Source organism: Apteryx mantelli, unplaced genomic scaffold (genome assembly GCF_036417845.1).
Source record: "Apteryx mantelli isolate bAptMan1 unplaced genomic scaffold, bAptMan1.hap1 HAP1_SCAFFOLD_20, whole genome shotgun sequence".
Lineage (NCBI taxonomy): Eukaryota > Metazoa > Chordata > Aves > Apterygiformes > Apterygidae > Apteryx > Apteryx mantelli.
The window spans coordinates 10,077,376-10,094,227 of NW_027118553.1; the positions used below are offsets into that span (position 1 = coordinate 10,077,376).

At 52.7% G+C, this 16,852-nt stretch overlaps 1 protein-coding gene across 1 annotated transcript; it reads left to right on the top strand.

Annotated features, from left to right (window-relative positions):
• The first annotated feature begins 469 nt into the window (after window positions 1-469).
• Window positions 470-7,295, top strand: LOC136996014 (olfactory receptor 14J1-like). The gene is made up of 2 exons (XM_067317009.1): window positions 470-1,397; window positions 7,228-7,295. Exons 1-2 carry the CDS (start codon window positions 470-472, stop codon window positions 7,293-7,295), a joined length of 996 nt encoding a protein of 331 aa, XP_067173110.1.
• The last annotated feature ends 9,557 nt before the right edge of the window (window positions 7,296-16,852 follow it).

Below are 16,852 nucleotides of genomic sequence, written 5' to 3' on the forward strand. Positions count from 1 at the left end.
TGAGAATTGCTGCCCTTGAGGATCACTCCCCAGGGGTGACAGGGGCATCTCAAAGAAAATAAACACTGTTAAAAAATCCCATGAACTCAGTTCCTCAGCCCTCATTCTTTAGAAGTGGTGGTGCAGATGCTGAAAAGCCCTTCCACATGCCCAGTGGATTTCACCTGAGAGGAACTGTGACTGTCAGAGCTAGTCACCCCCATTCCCATGTATCCCACCACTGTACAGCTGGACTGACTCCTCTGGAGCTCATAGGCAGAAGTCCCTGCTCCTCATAACGCACTCTGCCAGTGCAAAGTGGAGCTCAAGCAAGGGAGCTGTGCACAGATGCTCTCCGCAAAGAGAGAGGCAATGTGGGGGAGTTGTATGAGAACTGGAACATTTGGGGGATTTTTTACTTGAAAAGACTCTCCTAACCTCTCAATGTCTTTTCTTCTTTGGACAGTCCCCCATGCCCAGAGAGAGCAGAATGTCCAACAGCAGCTCCCTCAAAGAGTTCCTCCTCCTGGCATTTGCAGACACACGGGAGCTGCAGCTCTTGCACTTCTCATTCTTCCTAGGCATCTACCTGGCTGCCCTCCTGGGCAACGGCCTCATCATCACAGCTGTAGCCTGCGACCACCGCCTCCACACCCCCATGTACTTCTTCCTCCTCAACCTCTCCATCCTTGACCTTGGCTCCATCTCCACCACTGTCCCCAAATCCATGGCCAATTCTCTGTGGAACACCAGGGCCATTTCCTACTTGGGATGTGCTGCCCAGCTCTTCCTGGTTATCTTTTTATTTACAGGAGAGTTTTCTCTTCTCACAGTCATGGCTTATGACCGCTTTGTTGCCATCTGTAGACCACTGCACTATGGGACCATCATGGGTGGCAGAGCTTGTGTCAAAATGGCAGCAGCTGCTTGGGCCAGTTGTTTTCTCAATGCGCTGCTGCACATTGGAAACATATTTTCCGTACCACTCTGCCAACGAAATGTCGTGGACCAGTTCTTCTGTGAACTTCCCCAGATCCTCAGGCTCTCCTGCTCGGACTCCTACCTTAGGGAAGTTGGGCTTATTGTGTTTAGTGTCTGTTTATTCTTTGGGTGTTTCATTTTCATTGTGCTGTCCTACGTGCAGATCTTCTCTGCTGTGCTGAGGATCCCCTCTGAGCAGGGACGACACAAAGCCTTTTCCATGTGCCTGCCTCACCTGGCCGTGGTCTCCCTGTGTGTCAGCACTGTCCTGTTTGCCCACCTGAAGCCCCCCTCCCTCTCCTCCCCAGCTCTGGATCTGGTGGTGGCTGTTCTGTACGCGGTGGTGCCTCCAACACTGAACCCCCTCATCTACAGCATGAGGAACAAGGAGCTCAAAGATGCCCTGAGGAAAGTGATCTCATGGGCATTTTTCAGCAGTGGTAACATTGCCTTTGCTCTCCACAATTGAATCCCAGTGTATCCCAACCAGCCCTGACCTGTGTTTGTTCACTTTATTTTTACTATTATTATTATTACTATTATTATTATTATTATTTGTTATCATGTTGCTACACAAATGCTTGGATTCATTCCACTTTTAGTGAGACTGCTCTGTCTCACCTGGTACCCACATAAAATTGTGTCCAACGCTGCATCAGAGCTGACTCCACACAGTATCTCTGTAATAAAGTAAGTTCTACCCAGTGCAGTGCCTGAAGGCTGGGCTTTTCTTCCAAAGCTGGTGTCAAGAATAAGCCTAAGGAATTGCATGTCAAAAGGGCCTGCTGGGCAGGGTTGTCCATGGATTTAGAAGCAAAAATCCACTAATCATATAATGATCTCTTAGAGACCAAGGGCTGGATTTAGGACTTGCCCATTGCTGTCCAGTAACAGTGGAGATGACGAATTGTCAATGGTGATGTACACACCCAGAGCCTTTCCACATGTTAAAGCACAGTGTCAGATGCCCGTCCTTCTGGAGGAGAATCTGGAGGCGCCAGGAGAGCTCCGGGAATCTCCCGGGACAGTGTGTGCCTGGGGTGGGCACTGAGTGGAGCCTCACAAAGGGAGAGGTCCTCCAAGGTGGAGTCACCTAAGGGTAAAGTGCTAAACCCAGGGATTTGTGGGCAAAGAAGGAGTCTGTCATCCCAGCAGAGGCAGTGGGGACCCATCTGTCATGGGGAAGGGAGACTGGAGAGCGATTCATGTTGTCAGTGTGATACCAGGGGCAAGATGTAGAGGCGCACCTGGACTCAACTAGTACCCTTGGAAATGCTCCCTAGTCCCTCCAAGCACCTGCCACATGCGCAGTCCCTGGAGGGATTAGAGGCCGTGATCCCCGTTTGGTTGGGTCTGCTTCCCACCCTGACCAGCATGGCCAGTGCAGAGTGACCCTGTGACCCTGTGGCCCCACAGCCCGCTCACTCTGCAGAGCAGAACCATCAGCTCAGGGCCCTGCGGCAGAAGAGGGGAGGGGGAGTGGGAATGGCCAATGAGATCAGAGGAGGGATTGGGAGAGATGAGAAGGAAGGGGAACTGGGCTTGAAATTGCCGACCTTTAATGCAAGACAATGTTCCGAGTGTGGGCACACTGAAGTGAGCTCCCAGTGCAGAGCCAGAAGTCCTTGCTCTGCTGTCCCTCCACATGGCCTGGGAAGTGCCTGAAGAAGGATTAACGCTCCCCACCCTCCCAGCTCCTTGTGCCATCATCCATCCTGATGGGTGGCACCAAAAAGAAGGCTGGGAGCCCTCATGGGAGCTTGCATTGAAGGAAGCAGCACCCAGGAGCCATATCAGTTGGCTGCTGTCCCTCAGGCCCTGTCCCCAGCACATTTCCTTCAGACAAAATGTATGTCTTCAGACACCCTGTGTGCTGGTCCATACCCCAAATGTCACCCCCAGACAAGGCTCCACGCCCAGCTGGAGGACTGGGCATACAGCTGTGAGCCCTGGGAGGATGAGCCCTCTGCTGGGTCCTCTGCAGGGCTGCCAGGGAGCATGCAGAGGAGGTCCTGGGGTCATCTACTGGGCCTGTGGACCATCCTCCTCCCATGGGGGGACCCCTCATACAGGGTCTGTCAGAACAAACATCCAACCCAGCTTGTTGCATGAACAGAGAGGAGAAACTGCCCCAGGAAACTCCTCCCAGACCCAGCCCCTCGTACCAGCCGTTTCCAGCACTGGCCATTCCCCATGGTTCTGGTGAGGGGTGATCTTGGAATGTGACCAGCTCTATCTGCCTGCTAGGCTCAGGACCTGGGTGGGGGGAATGTCCAGCCCTGCCTGGGCTCTCTGCGGGCTCAGACCTCAGCAGACCCCAGAGCATGGCCTTCTGTTAACACCAGAGGGACAGGAGCAGGGCTGGGCAGGGGCTGTGGACTGGTGGGAGGCTGCTGAACAGCAGGCCCTTCAGGGGATGGGGCACTGAGGTCTGTCATGGGATCCATTCTGGGGACAGATTTCCCCACCCTAGAACACACTCTGTCCTGTGCAGTGCCTGTACAGTGGGGCAGTGGGGCTGTGGGGCCACGTGCAGGGCAGCAGGGCTGGGCTGGTGCAGGGATGGGGTGCAGATGGGAATCATGACATTCCAGGAAGCTCTCAACGGTCATGGAGGGGACTCACTGCTGCTAGCAGGGTCGGAGGTCTCTCAGGGGCTGCAGCCACTGGCACTGCCTGCTAGGACTTCCAGATCCAGGACAGGTGGTTAGTGCCCAGCATGACAGCTCATGGTGTCAACTCTCCTGTGTCACCATTATCTCTCAGGAGCACCTCCGGGTGCGTCACTCCCTGTTCAGGTGTAGAGAGGAGCTGCTGGAGGTCTATTCTCAACCCCCTGCTGACCCCAGCTCTGCCCTTGTGTCAGCCCACAGGCTCTGCCCTGGGCCGTGTTCTGTCTCCATACGCTCTCCTCTGAGACCACATAGGGACCTGCAGCACATAGCTCTACTTGCAGCTGGCCACCACAGCCTGCCTGTGTGTTCCCAGGAGATCTCAGTATGGCTGTACTTGGAGGTGAGGCTGTGATTGTCCTCGTTCAATGTAGATGGAACGGTCTGGGTGGGGGTCAAGGGGAGTAAAGTGCAAGAGACAACAAGGAGAAGATGCAGTAAGGGAAATTTCAAATGAATTTAAGGAAAAAATAAAGAAACAGCCATGGTAGCTGAGCAGCACTGGGGCAGGGGCCAGGAGATCTTTAAAAACTCTCCTGGAGAAGGCACTTACTAACCTGATCTGACTGTAAAGTTAGCCCAGGCCAGAGCAGATCATGCTCCTGGGGATCTCCAGCAGTCCCTCCCAACCTAAATCCTCTAGGAGGAAGGGGCTGGAAAGTAGAGTCTTGGGAAGGGGACACTGTTGTGGAGTTGAGGCCTTGCTGGCATTTGCACTCCCTGGTCAAGCCTGACCTCACAGTTACGCAATGAGTGAGTTCATCCTCCAAAGGAGTCTCTGCTCCATGGGCAACAGGAGTCAAACCAGTGCTGGGAGACTGCAGAAAAGTTCTCAGGAACACGCCAGGCATTCAGCCCCTTCGACTGCTGAGGTGTCCCCACACTGGTGCTTTGCATCCTGGGTCTGAAGGGCTGAGAAATCTTTAGAGCCAGAGCAGATAGGTGTCCCATCTCCTGGGTTCATGGGTTACAGGGCATCAGCAGGGCTGTACTGGCTGCAGGGAGGGAATCAGTGCCTGAGACATGAGCAGATCCCCCTCTGCCCTCCCCTCTCTCTTCACACCCCGGAACAGAGATCATGTTTCCCGTGCTGACCCTCCCTGCCGGGCTGTATTCCCAGCCAGAGGGGACACAGGCTTCACCCTGGGGAAATGCAGGAGAGCCAAGTCTCACCTAGAGGAGCAGGGTCCCACCACCCCTGCTGAGTGGCCAGGGCTGCAGGCTTCAGACACCACTCAGTTCCCCGCACACCTCCTGCCTGGTCCTGGAGGCCCCAACAAGGCATCAAGAAGGCAGGCATGCCTGGGGGTCTGGTGCCACTGTGGTGGTAAGCCAAAGCTCAACTGGAGCTGGAGGTGGAGCTAGCAAGAGATGAGGAGGGCAACCAGAAGGGCTTCTGTAAGTACATGGGCAGCACAAGGCAGGCAGAGAAGGAATATGTGTTCTCCCTGCACAATGGGGCAGGGGATGTAGTGACAAAGACGGGGGAAAGGCTGAGGAGCTCATTGCCTCTTTCACCTTGTCTTTTACTGGTATTGTCTACTGCCAGGTCTCCCTGGCCCACGAGTCCTTTGGCAGCATCTGTGTTAGCAAAGCCTCACCCATGGTAGAGGAAGATGCATCTGGGGAGGACTTTTGCCCAGCGGGCACACACAAGTCCATGGGACCATACAGGAGGCACCCCAGGGTGCAGGGAGAGGTGGCTGGAGTCATTGCAATGCTGCTGTTGATTGTCTTTTAAAGGTCAAGGTAATCAGGGAGGTTCCTGATGACTGGGAAAAGGCAGACATTGCACCCATTTTCCAGAAGGGCAAGAGGGAGGAGATGGGCAACGACAGGCTGCTCCTCTTCATCTCAGTCCCTGGGAAGGTGATGGAGCAAATCCTCCTGGAAACCATCTCCAAGCCTATGAAGGACAAAGCCTGGAAGAGGCAGCATGAGTTGACCAAAGGGAAATGGAAACCATGCCTGACCAACCCGATTGCCTTCTGCCATCAGATGAATGGCTTTGTGCACAAGGGGAAAGCAGGGGATTTTGTGAATCTTCACTTTAGCAAGGCCTTTCACACAGTCCCTCATATTCTCCTTAGAGGCAAATTGTTGAGACCTGCCCTGGATCAATGGACCATAGGGAAGGCGGAAGATTGGCTGGACCATCAGGCTGAAACACTGTGATCAGTGGTACAAGTTCCAAGTGGCAGCTGGTTACTAGCAGCATCCCTCAGTGATCAACACGTGCGGCAGGACTGTTTAACATCTTTATGTATTGCCTGCACAGTGGATGGAGCGCACTCTCAGCACCCTTGTGGCCAATGCATAACTGGGGGAAGCCCCTGGGCAACCTCATCTAGTTCCCTCTGCATTGACCAGGGTGGTTGGGGCTAGATGACATCCAGAGGCCTCCCCCACCCCAAGTGCTGTCATTCAGAGAACTGTTCCCTGGAGAGCTCTGTAAAGAGAGAAGAGGCAGAGGAAGAAGAAAGGAGAGAGAGGCAGAAGAAGAGATCTGAAACATGTCCATTTAAATAAAGTAGTTCCTCAGAACAATGTTTCTCCATTCCTCCACTACTACACCAGAGCATTGCCAGCAAATGTATTTTCAAGAAGAATGTCTCTCTCTCTCTATATGTTCACGCTCGCATAGACAGACTAATTCCTGTAGTGCATGAACATGGTGCTGCCAATGAATAAGAAAGGAATAAATATTTGGCAATAGTAAAAACTGTGTGAAGTTTTGGAAAAGAGGATTTTTTTTTTGTCAGTTATTGCATTGAAGATATTTTAGAGACTCCTTTAAAACATTGCTTTAACACGGGTAGGTTGAGATTTGTGCAAATTTGGCCACCCAAAAATAGAGCATTTCCTTAAAGCTGGTCACCCTGCTTTCCTTATCAGTCGAGAGAGTCCGACACCTCAGAGTGCAATGTGTTCTGTGCAGAGTGAGGAGTGACACGGACAGCCGTGGGCAGAGGGTGGTTTTCTGAGCACTGGGCTCTGTGTGAGACACAAAAATATCTTGTTTAATGGTGCAGGCCTGATTATAACAGAAAAGTTTAGAAAATGACATTAAAACTGAAACAAGAAAGAAATTAAGACAAAGACTGAAAGCAAAGAAATGCTTTGTCATACTTTGCAGCTTTTCATTTTTTTGTTATTATCTCACTTGATTTTTTCTGTTTTAGTAGACTAGTGTTCTGGGGCAATTCTGCGTTATGTTTTTGTGTGAAAAGGAAAGTGGTTTTCAGAACTGGGGTGGGATGCAGTCACAGGGTCATGTGTGGCTGGTGCCATTGCAGGTGCCCTGGTTCCCTCTGCCCAGCCTCCCTCTGAAGCTCTGAGGGGCTCTGATCTCCTGCAGGTCCCCTGTGAGAGCTGCCAGGCCCAGGCAGGTGCCTCATGGACACTGGGGCCTCTCCAAGTGCTGTTTACGATTAGACACTTGAGTTCTGCCTGGAAAGGTGAAGAACTGTTTTCAATGTTAAAAAAAAATGTGAGGACAGTTTCATCAGCTGAAAGGACTGATTAACGTTGATAAAATGTCACTGTTTTCCCACAATGATGTAATGGAAATTTTGAGGAAGGGCATGAATCTCAGGAGAAAAAATGTTGATCTGCCCCTTAACATGTGTTACCAGTGCTCTGTCTGTTATGCTGTGGATGTAATCTCAATAGTCTCTCACATATTTCGACATGTCCTGATTAAATTGATCATTTCTAGAGTCAACTCTGTGTCACAGTATCTGGACATATGCACTTTCCCTTGTTTCCCTGTTTGTCTCCTCCCCTTACTCTTTATCATTCAGAGACCTCTCAACTCTCCAGTTGCTGCTTTAAGCTTCAGGAGGTCTAAAACTTGCCTCATAATTCAGCAGTTTGTGTCTTCAATCAACTCCTTCACTGTGCGTCTATCCAGCCTTTCCTATCTATTTCAAGGAAGGTTCTTCCTTGTAGACTGTGCATCTCACTGGAGGCAACTTGGACTTGACATACAGTTGAGGAGTGTCTTTTATTTCTTACGACACTGGATCAAGTTTATTTGTGTTTGATCGCAATTAAGACAAATCCTTGTGTGCCTGTTTGCAGCTAGTTGTCTAAGGAAAGCAGGTGGGAATTGGTGCACATGAACTGTAACATTCGGCTACAGCCTTGAGTGGAAAAAGGTTCGATTTGAACAAGAGTGATCGAAGTCCCCAGTGGCTGATGGGGGAAGTGGCAGGGCTGGGGAGGAGGGGAGGAATATTTTCCATGGCTGTCTGACCTCCAGGATGGTGCTTTTCCTACCTGTCCCGACTTCATTAGGAGACACTCTGGATCAATATCAGTTGGAGAAGGTGGATATCACTCTAGGTTGTAAGCTGAAAGATAAGGAAACCTTTAAAAGCAGAAATCCTTTTTTTTTTTTTTCAGATGCTCATTGAAATCTTCCTCTTGTAAATACACTGCTGAAACCTCTCCAATTAGCCACAGCACAAGAACTGAAGAGCTGAAGAAAATTATGGGGAGAGGCATGGCTCCTTAGGGGCTTTTTGCATCTTAATGACCCCTTGGGTGTATTTGGTGCTGAGTCCATGAACCTCAGATGCTGAGAGGAGACTGAAGCAACCTCTCAAGAAGTTTACGTCAGAAGCAAATCACCAAGTTTCTTGGAGCGTTAATGGTCCCACTGAGGGCCGTTATGAACAAAGTCTCCCCAGGGGCTGATTAGAGCGGAAAGTTGTAGGCCCTGATTGCAGGTAGGCAAAAGCAATGTGAGGGTGGCTGTGATGCCAAGACAACCTTGATGTGTGTTATCAAGCAGAATGGCCAAGACCCACAGCCAGCCCCTGCGTGGGGAGATCCTGTCCTCGCACTTTACTCAGGTCTCTTCCTGGGGGCAGTGTCAGGGTGGGTGGGAGCACAGTGCCTAGTGCAGGACAACGATACAGCACCTCCTGGGCTCCGTGGAGGTGAGGAGGCAGCAAGGCCACAGTGCTGTAAGGAAACGTCATCTTCTCATAGGCCTCGGTGGCAGAGACACTAGCCATAGCAAAGGGGACAAAGACCTCAGTTCTTTCGGAGGGTTTCAGCCTTGCTATTGCCCTCTGTCATCTCCACCACAGACTGTCCTACGCTGACCCAAAGCTGCACCTGTTTCCCTGCAGCCTGTAGAAAACCAACATGCTTCCCCACCTTGCTCTCACTGAAGGATCTCCCCACCTTTACTGATGTCCCGCTGTCCTTGCTGGCTGTTCCTTGAAACAAAAGGCAAGAGGCTGATCACGGAGTTCCTCTGGGTGTCCTCTTGCACCACAGCACTACCCTATGAGTGACATTCTTGTTACCTGAAGTGCAGTCTGAACCTCTCAAGATGCTCTTTGTGGCTCTTTCCCCTTCTCATGCTGCTTCCCACTACCAAGAAAAGCTCCATCATCTCTGAAACCACCCTGTCACAGGCAGTCACAGGCATCTTCTGTATTTGCCTTAGCCTCCGCTTCAGCAGGCTAAAGAAGCCCAAACTTAGTTAGAAGCCCTCCATACAGGCCATGTGCTTCAGTCCCCCAACGCCATCTGGGCAGACCTCCTCTGGACCCTCTCCAGTTGCTCCCCATTTCTCCAGCACTGGGCAGCCCACACTGGGACACACTTTTCCAGACATGTGGCCAAAGCAGTGCTGAGTGGAGGGGGATAAGAACTGCCCTTGCCTGGGTGGCCATGCTCTTCCTAATGCAGTCCTGTATTTGGCTGGCCTCATTTGTGGTGAGCATGCACCACTGGCTCATACGGCACCCCTCGTAGCGTCCAGGGCCTTCTCCTTGGGGTCACTCCTCTTCCGGTCAGGTCTCTGCCTGTCCTGATGCACGTGTTGTTCTGCCCTGCTGAGGAGCCTTTCAAAGAGGACAGGATGCGGGGTAGACCCCTGCATACCCCACCTTTCCCTGGCTTCCTGGTCAAGCATGACCCATTCATGAAAACCCTCTGAGCTTGATCATCCAACCAACTTTCTGCCCATCTGGATGTCTACTGGACATCCACTACTCTCTTCTCCTCCACAAGTGCAGGCCTTTTATTCACAGAAGGCAATCAGTCAGGTGGGTCAGAAATGATTTACCTAACCATATCGTTGTCCTGCACTAGGCATTGCGCTCCTCTGTAATGGTGAAAGGAGGTTCCCACTGAGAGAGTAAACCCTGCCATGCCCAAGGCCAGGGAGAAAAAGAGATGAGTTGCGTCAAAATGGCAGGAGAGGGGATTGCTGCCTAAGCTGATTTTTAGCACCATGGAGCCTGTGAAAGAAGTGAATCCATCTCCAGGCAGGACAATGTGCCAGTGAAGAAGTCCCTGTGCCTGGGCAGCCTGTGATCCAGCCACCCTGAGGTCATCATTAGTCTAGTCCCTGTTCATGTCATGTGGTGGGGTGAGAAGAGGTTCGGGAGGAGGAGAGCTAGAAGGGTTTGAGAGTGCAGGGACTAGAGCAGAGACGTTGGTGTGATGTGCCTCCCATTTATGCAGCACACATGGATGTAGATGGGATGGACTTTCCCTAAAGGCAGTTTGTCATTTGTCATTTCAGATGGCCAAGGAAATTCCCCACCTGGCCCCCACCTGATGCTCTAGAAGGATGCAGGTCTCTCAGTGGCTACATCAGAGCAAGCAGACACTGGCACATGCCTGGGACCACCTCTGTCCCTTCAGCTGTCACCAGGTTTTTGTGTGCGAGCAACTGACTCTCATACTCCATCTCCAGGGATTATAACTGGAGCTTAGACAAGGAGCTCACACGCAGGCAGCTCTGTTGTGTTCGCTTCAGTTTTGGCAAGGGGAATCCCACCTCCTGTGTGTTTGTGGGGTTCACGGGAGGGATCTGAATCCCACTGCATCCCAGGGGCTTCTAAACTTGCATGCGATGCCCAGATTGACTAATCTGAATCAATACCTGAACCATGTGTCCATGAGCTCCCTTCTTATCCCTGTCTAGGTGTCCTGCCTAGTCAAGAGAGGGGAATCGGGGCTTCCAGAGTGAGACACTTCCACCTTTCATCGATAGCCATCCGCTGATGAAATAAACTGCAATGTTGGAATCAGTCTCTCTGCACTCTTTAGAAAAGAAAAATAGCTGGTTATTTTAGTCTATTTTGGGGAACATTTCCCAGGAGGAGGGAGCACAAGGGACAGACAAATTCATGCCTTCAGCTGGGCCCCTGCTCCTGAGCAGGGCCAGGCTCTGGGGATGGAGGGAGATCATGGCAACCTGGCAGCACTGCCCAGAGACAGGTGTGTGCAGGAGCAGCTCCTCTGCCAAGAGCAGCAGGGCTCCGGGCACTGCCTGCTGCTGCTGACATGAGATGAGAGAAGGCAGAGAGAAGTGAAAGGCAGTGTGGAGTGAGACAGAGGAGAGCTCCTTGTGGGAGAAATCTTCACAGCCTTTTGCACAGTAAGTCTCTGGCTACAGGGCAATGCTACTGTGGTTCCTGGAGGGGTCTTCTGAACCCAGTCCATCCCAAGACTCTTTTTTTAAAGATTGCTCTCTCGACTTCTCCAGTGCGGAGGATGGGGAGAAGCTTCAGAGCAGGGATTCCTAGCCACACCATCACAGGGACAGGGCATCCCTCTCCTTTCTTCCAGGGATGGCTGCAGGGGTGTGAAACCAGGGTGTGTATGCAGGTCTGCATGGACTGCACTTCAGAGCAGGGTTGCTCTGCCCCAGGGAGCTGTGTATCTGGAACAGTGACTATGCCACCTGTGAAGGTCAGCCCTCAGCCTGCCTGTGGAGATCCCCACGATGCTGAGGGGAGAAGCTCTGGGTGGGAGGAGAGATCCCCAGCAGGGCAGGTACTTTCTCCTACTGAGAGGCTGCTGTGTGGGTCAGGGCTGGGGAACATGTCTGGAGGAGACTTTTCAACAGGAATGCCAAGGCAGGGGATACCTGGAAGAGAAGTGTTGGAGCTCAATGACACTGCTGTTGAGATGGGGAGAAGTAACGGGTGTGTGTTTGGGGAGGTTATGAAAAATTTTTGCTCAGGGAAGTCTGCCCTAACTTGTCAATGTCTCTTCTTCCTCGGACAGTTCCCCTGTGCCCCAAAGGAGCAAATGTCCAACAGCAGCTCCTTCAACGAGTTCCTCCTCCTGGCTTTCGCGGACACATGGGAGCTGCAGCTCTTGCACTTCTCGCTCTTCCTGGGCATCTACCTGGCTGCCCTCCTGGGCAACGGCCTCATCATCACAGCCGTAGCCTGTGACCACCGCCTCCACACCCCCATGTACTTCTTCCTCCTCAATCTCTCCCTCCTCGATATTGGCACCATCTCCGTCATTGTTCCCAAATCCATGGCCAATTCTCTGTGGGATACCAGGGCCATTTCCTACTCGGGATGCGTTGTCCAGCTCTTTCTCCTTGTCTTTTTCTTTTTGGCTGAGTATTCTCTTCTCACTGTCATGGCCTATGACCGCATTGTCGCCATCTGCAAGCCCCTGCACTACGGGACCATCATGGGCAGCAGAGCTTGTGTCAAAATGGTAGCAGCTGCCTGGGCCAGTGGATTTCTCAATGCTGTGATGCACACTGCTAAAACATTTTCAATGCCACTCTGCCAAGGCAACACAGTGGACCAGTTTTTCTGTGAAATTTCCCAGATCCTCAAGCTCTCCTGCTCATTCTCCTACCTCAGGGTGGTTTGGGCAGTTGTGATTAGTGCTTGTTTAGCCTTTGGGCGTTTTATTTTCATTGTGCTGTCCTACGTGCAGATCTTCACAGTTGTGCTGAGGATTCCCTCTGAGCAGGGCCGGCACAAAGCCTTTTCCATGTGCCTCCCTCACCTGGCTGTGGTCTCCCTGCTTGTCAGCACTGTAATATTTGCCACCCTGAAGCCCCGCTCTGTCTCTTCCCCAGCTCTGGATCTGGTGTTGGCTGTTCTGTACGCAGTGGTGCCTCCAGCAGTGAACCCCCTCATCTACAGCATGAGGAACAAGGAGCTCAAAGACACACTGAGGAAACTGGTTCAGTAGGTACAATGTCAGCACCAATAACTCTCCCATGTGCATCTGCTCCTCATTCCCAGGGTATTTGGCAACATAGCTAGGTGTTGCTCATGTCTTTCTTTCTCACTTACTTTTCTCTGTTACATTCTCCTAAAAGAAATAAATATTTTGCTTCGTGCCACTTGTCCTCAGGAATCTCTCATTTGAATCTGATCGAGAGACCGTGTTGAAGCAGGAAGCCAGGCTTCCGCCTTCATCAGCAGAGATGGGAGAACCTCCGAGCCCGCTAGTCTGATCTCCTCGGATGCCTTCAGTGCAATGAGGAGAGTTTCCCTTTGCAGTGTGTCTTTTGGTGCTGACACCAAGGGAGCTCAGGGGCACAGAGTCAGGCTCAGATGAGTACAGGCGTCGCCAGACCATGGGTCCCATGGCCACTAGGAGACCTCAGCACCCCTGGCCACAGTCAAGGTATTATCTCACACCCCTCTTCGGAGAGGGTAGCAGGCTGCTGTCACTTTGGCTGATCCCTTCCCTCTACAGAGCTCCAATGCACACAGTGGAGCAGGAGTGGAGGGGAGGAGAGTCTGGACACAACCTGTGGGGACAGACCCTCTGCTCCTCAGGACCATACCTGCGCTACCACAGCAGGCATTTCCTCACTGCAACCTTCACTTGGGGGCTGCAACTTTCCTGGAGACTTGTCCACCAACAGCAGCAGGACTTTCTCTTTCAGGGCTGCTTTCCTCACTTCCACACTGTCCTGCTGTGCTCTCATGCGTGTATATGGCCTCAGTGCTTGTAACATGGTGCTTCCTTTTGCATTCCTGTGAGCTCAGGCAGGATCAGGCAATGGGTATCCTTATGCCAGACCTGGCCTCCAGAACAACATTTCCATAATAAAAAGAGGTCTCCCTGTGACATGCCTGAAGTCTGGCCTTTCTTCAGAGAGGAGTCAAAACTATGCCCAAGGGATTGCACCACAAAAGGGCCTGTTCTTTTGCTTGTGACCTCCATGGGATGCGGGGGACAAGCTCAGAGTCTACATGTGATCTGTTAGGGACTGAGGGCTGGATTCGGAGCTCGTCAGTCAGTGACTGCTGCAGATGGTGAATGGTCTCTGAATTTCCTGCCCGAGGCTGTCCCACAGGTGACAGTGCTGATGAGAGATGCCCATCCTTCTGGAGGGGAATCGGAGCCCCCAGGAGAGCTCAGGGTACCTCCGGGGACGGTGTGTGCCTGGGGTGGGTAATGAGTGGAGCCACACAAAGTGAGGGATGGTCCACAGTGGAGTGACCAGAAGGTGGAGCACGAAATGCAGGTATGCATGGGGAAAGGAGGGTTCTGCAGTCTCAGGAAAGGCAGTGGGGAGCCAGGAGGTGCAGGGAAGGGGCACTGGAGAGTGATTCCTGCACCCTCAGTGAAACACCACAGGCTGGAGCTAGTGCACAACCACACACATCTCCTGCCATTGCCAATGCCCTGGGGTTGCACAGTCCAACATCACCTGGGGACTCTCTTCCCCATGGGGAGGAGAGGGAGGGCCTTCACTGGCCCCACACTGCCTTTTCCACCCACAGCCTTTGCAGTTGCATGTGCCTGGGTCTGCCCTCTTGCCTTCCCCACAGTCACAGCTGCACTGAAACCCATGAAAATCCCAGTGTTCCTACCCTCCAGCTGACATCCACCCCCAACCTGGAGCCTGGCTGGCCACACCAGGCATCACCCATCCAGTGCCCCAGCTGTGCAGCTGAGGGCAGGGGTCTTTGCCCTCATTTCCCTGCTCCTCACCCTGCTCCCGGCACTGCTGCTGCCGTGCCCATGTCAAACCCTCCTGCTGCCAGACTGCCCCGGGGCCTGAGGCAGCTCCAGCTTCCTCCAGGGCAGTGCTGGAGCCGTTCAGGAGTGGGCTGAGGAGGGGGTGGCACCAGAGACCTCAGACATGAAACAGGCAGGGTTATTTTTAAGTTACTATTAAATGATCCCGCAGAGTCTGGGGGATCTGAGCACCCAGCCCGTGCCCAGCCCAGGCTGAGCCCCATGTGAGTTTTAGCAGACACCATGCTCTGGGATCTGCCGGGGTGTGGTGCAGAAGAGAGGCTGTGCAAGGCTGGCCTTTTGTCCTGTGTCCGGATACGGAGACCTGGAGGAGGATGGAGCCGGCCATGGAGCACCCCACAGCTGGGGGGAGCAGCCAATGCTGGAAATGGGTGATGTGAGGGGCTGGTGTGGGACAATGGCCATGGGGCAGCTTCCTCAGTGTCTCCATACAACACAGGGAACAACCTGAGCTCTTCTCTTCTGCACCCTCCATGTCCTGGTGCCTTTCCCAGGAGACCTGCATTTGCCCCACAAGCACACAGCCGTGTGCTCCCACACTGCCATTCACACCGAGTAGCTGAATGGCAGCATTTTTCCTCTCCCACAGCCGTGTGTGCCTGTGCCAGGCTCAGGAATTTGATGTGCATCTTCCAGGGGAAGGTAGCAGGTGGGGGAGGCTGCAAGAGATGGTGAGGACCCAAAGCAGTGGGTTCTGGGGTTGGGGAGATTATCTGCACCTGAGGAGGACTGCAGTGAGGCCATCATTTATAAATACCATCCAAGGCCACCTCCTCTGCCAGCTTAGAGATGCTGCTGGGTGAGAGCTGAAGCCACTCTAGGTTTCTAGGTGAGATATTTCTTCTGCAAAAATTGGGATGTTTCCAACAGGAAAACCACTGCTGCCCCAGACTGCAGCTCCAGGGAATGTGTTCCAGGAGGACTGGGAACAGAATTTCACCCTCCAAGCATGCTGAAAATATGAAAATGCCCTCCAATCTCAAAGAACTATGGGTAAATCTTATGTTGAGACTTCCCCTTTCCAGCCATCTGTGCTACTTACAGCTACTTTCACAGGGGCTGACGTCTCCAGCTGACGGGGACTTTGGTTTCTTCAGATTTCTTTCCAAACCAGAGGCTGGATGAAGCAGTCTCCTTCAATCTCAGGTCAGGTAGGGTTTTCTCCAAATACACCTGGCAGGTGAGGAAGCCCCAAAGGGCAAGTGTGACTTGAAAGGTGGGGGAAGGCAGACAGCTGACTCTGCCTGGGCATGACCATCTCCTCCAGTGGTCACCAGCAACTGTGACATCAGAGAGCATGACATCACAACTGGGCAACCAGGTGAGCACATCAGGTGGGGCAGCACATGCACAACTGCTTTGGAGGCCAATGGGCACCAACACACTTTTCCTTACTCTAGCAGGGGTGATGACTAGAAGAACTGCTTCCAAGCAGTTTCCTCCTAGAACAAGCAAACCTGCTTTTCTGTCACACCCAAGGCTGGAGATGGTCATTTCTGCTGGATTTCATGACATCTGGCCACCTGCAGTCCTGCTCTCAGATCACCTGGGGCTGGAGGTGGCTCCTCTGGCTTGTCTCTCAAGGAGACAAAGCTCACACCTGTGAGTTTTATGGCCAGCAGATCTGCTTTCCTTATCAGCTCCTCGATCACCTGTGTCAGGATGTTGTGGTCAATGCACTCCAGAAACCTCCTGGATGGCTTGTCCCTGTTGTGTTGTCCCTTCAGCCAGTCTTGGGGTGGTTAAGGTCCCCACTCATGAGGACCAGGGCTTACAAATGTGAGGCTTCTTCCAGTTGTCTGAAGAAGGCCTCGTCTGCTGTTCTTTCCTGATCAGGTGGCTGTAGTTGACCCCCAGCGCAAAGTCACCACCCATGTTGCTCTGCCCACTAGTCCTGACCCATAGCTCTCAACTGGCTCATCGTCCATCCCAAGCAGAGCTCCCTTCATTCAAGCTGCTCTCCCTCATGAAGGGCAACTCCCCCTCCTCGCCTTGCCTGCCTGTCCTTCCTAAAGAGCCTGTGTCCATCCCTCGCAGCACTCCAGTCCTCTGAGCGATCCCACCACATCTCTGGGAGCCCAATGAGATCACAACTCTGCAGCAGCACACAGACCTCTCAGGCCTCGTGTTGGCTCCCCATGCTGCAGGCATTAGTGTCCGGGCACTTCAGAGAGGCACCAGCCATGCTCATTTCTCAGGAAGGCTATGAGAGCTTCCCCTGTAATGCTTTCCTGTAGGCATGTCCTTGTTTATGAGGATCCGCTTGGGGTGGGCCCCCTTCAGCGCTGGTTTGTGGATTACATGGTCCCGACTGTTTATGCCACCCTGTACTCTTTCCTTGCCAACCTGGTCCACCACTTCCTCGCTTGACTCTTGGTCATCCTCTCCCTCCTCTCGTTCCCAGTGTAACACTCCCCTTACCAGGTTTG

Coding starts and splice junctions, on each gene's coding strand:
- LOC136996014 (XM_067317009.1), top strand. CDS start 470: ATGTCCAACAGCAGCTCCCTCAAAGAGTTCCTCCTCCTGGCATTTGCA. Junction 1,398..7,227: donor CTCATGGGCATTTTTCAGCA/GTGGTAACATTG, acceptor CATGAATCTCAG/GAGAAAAAATGTTGATCTGC.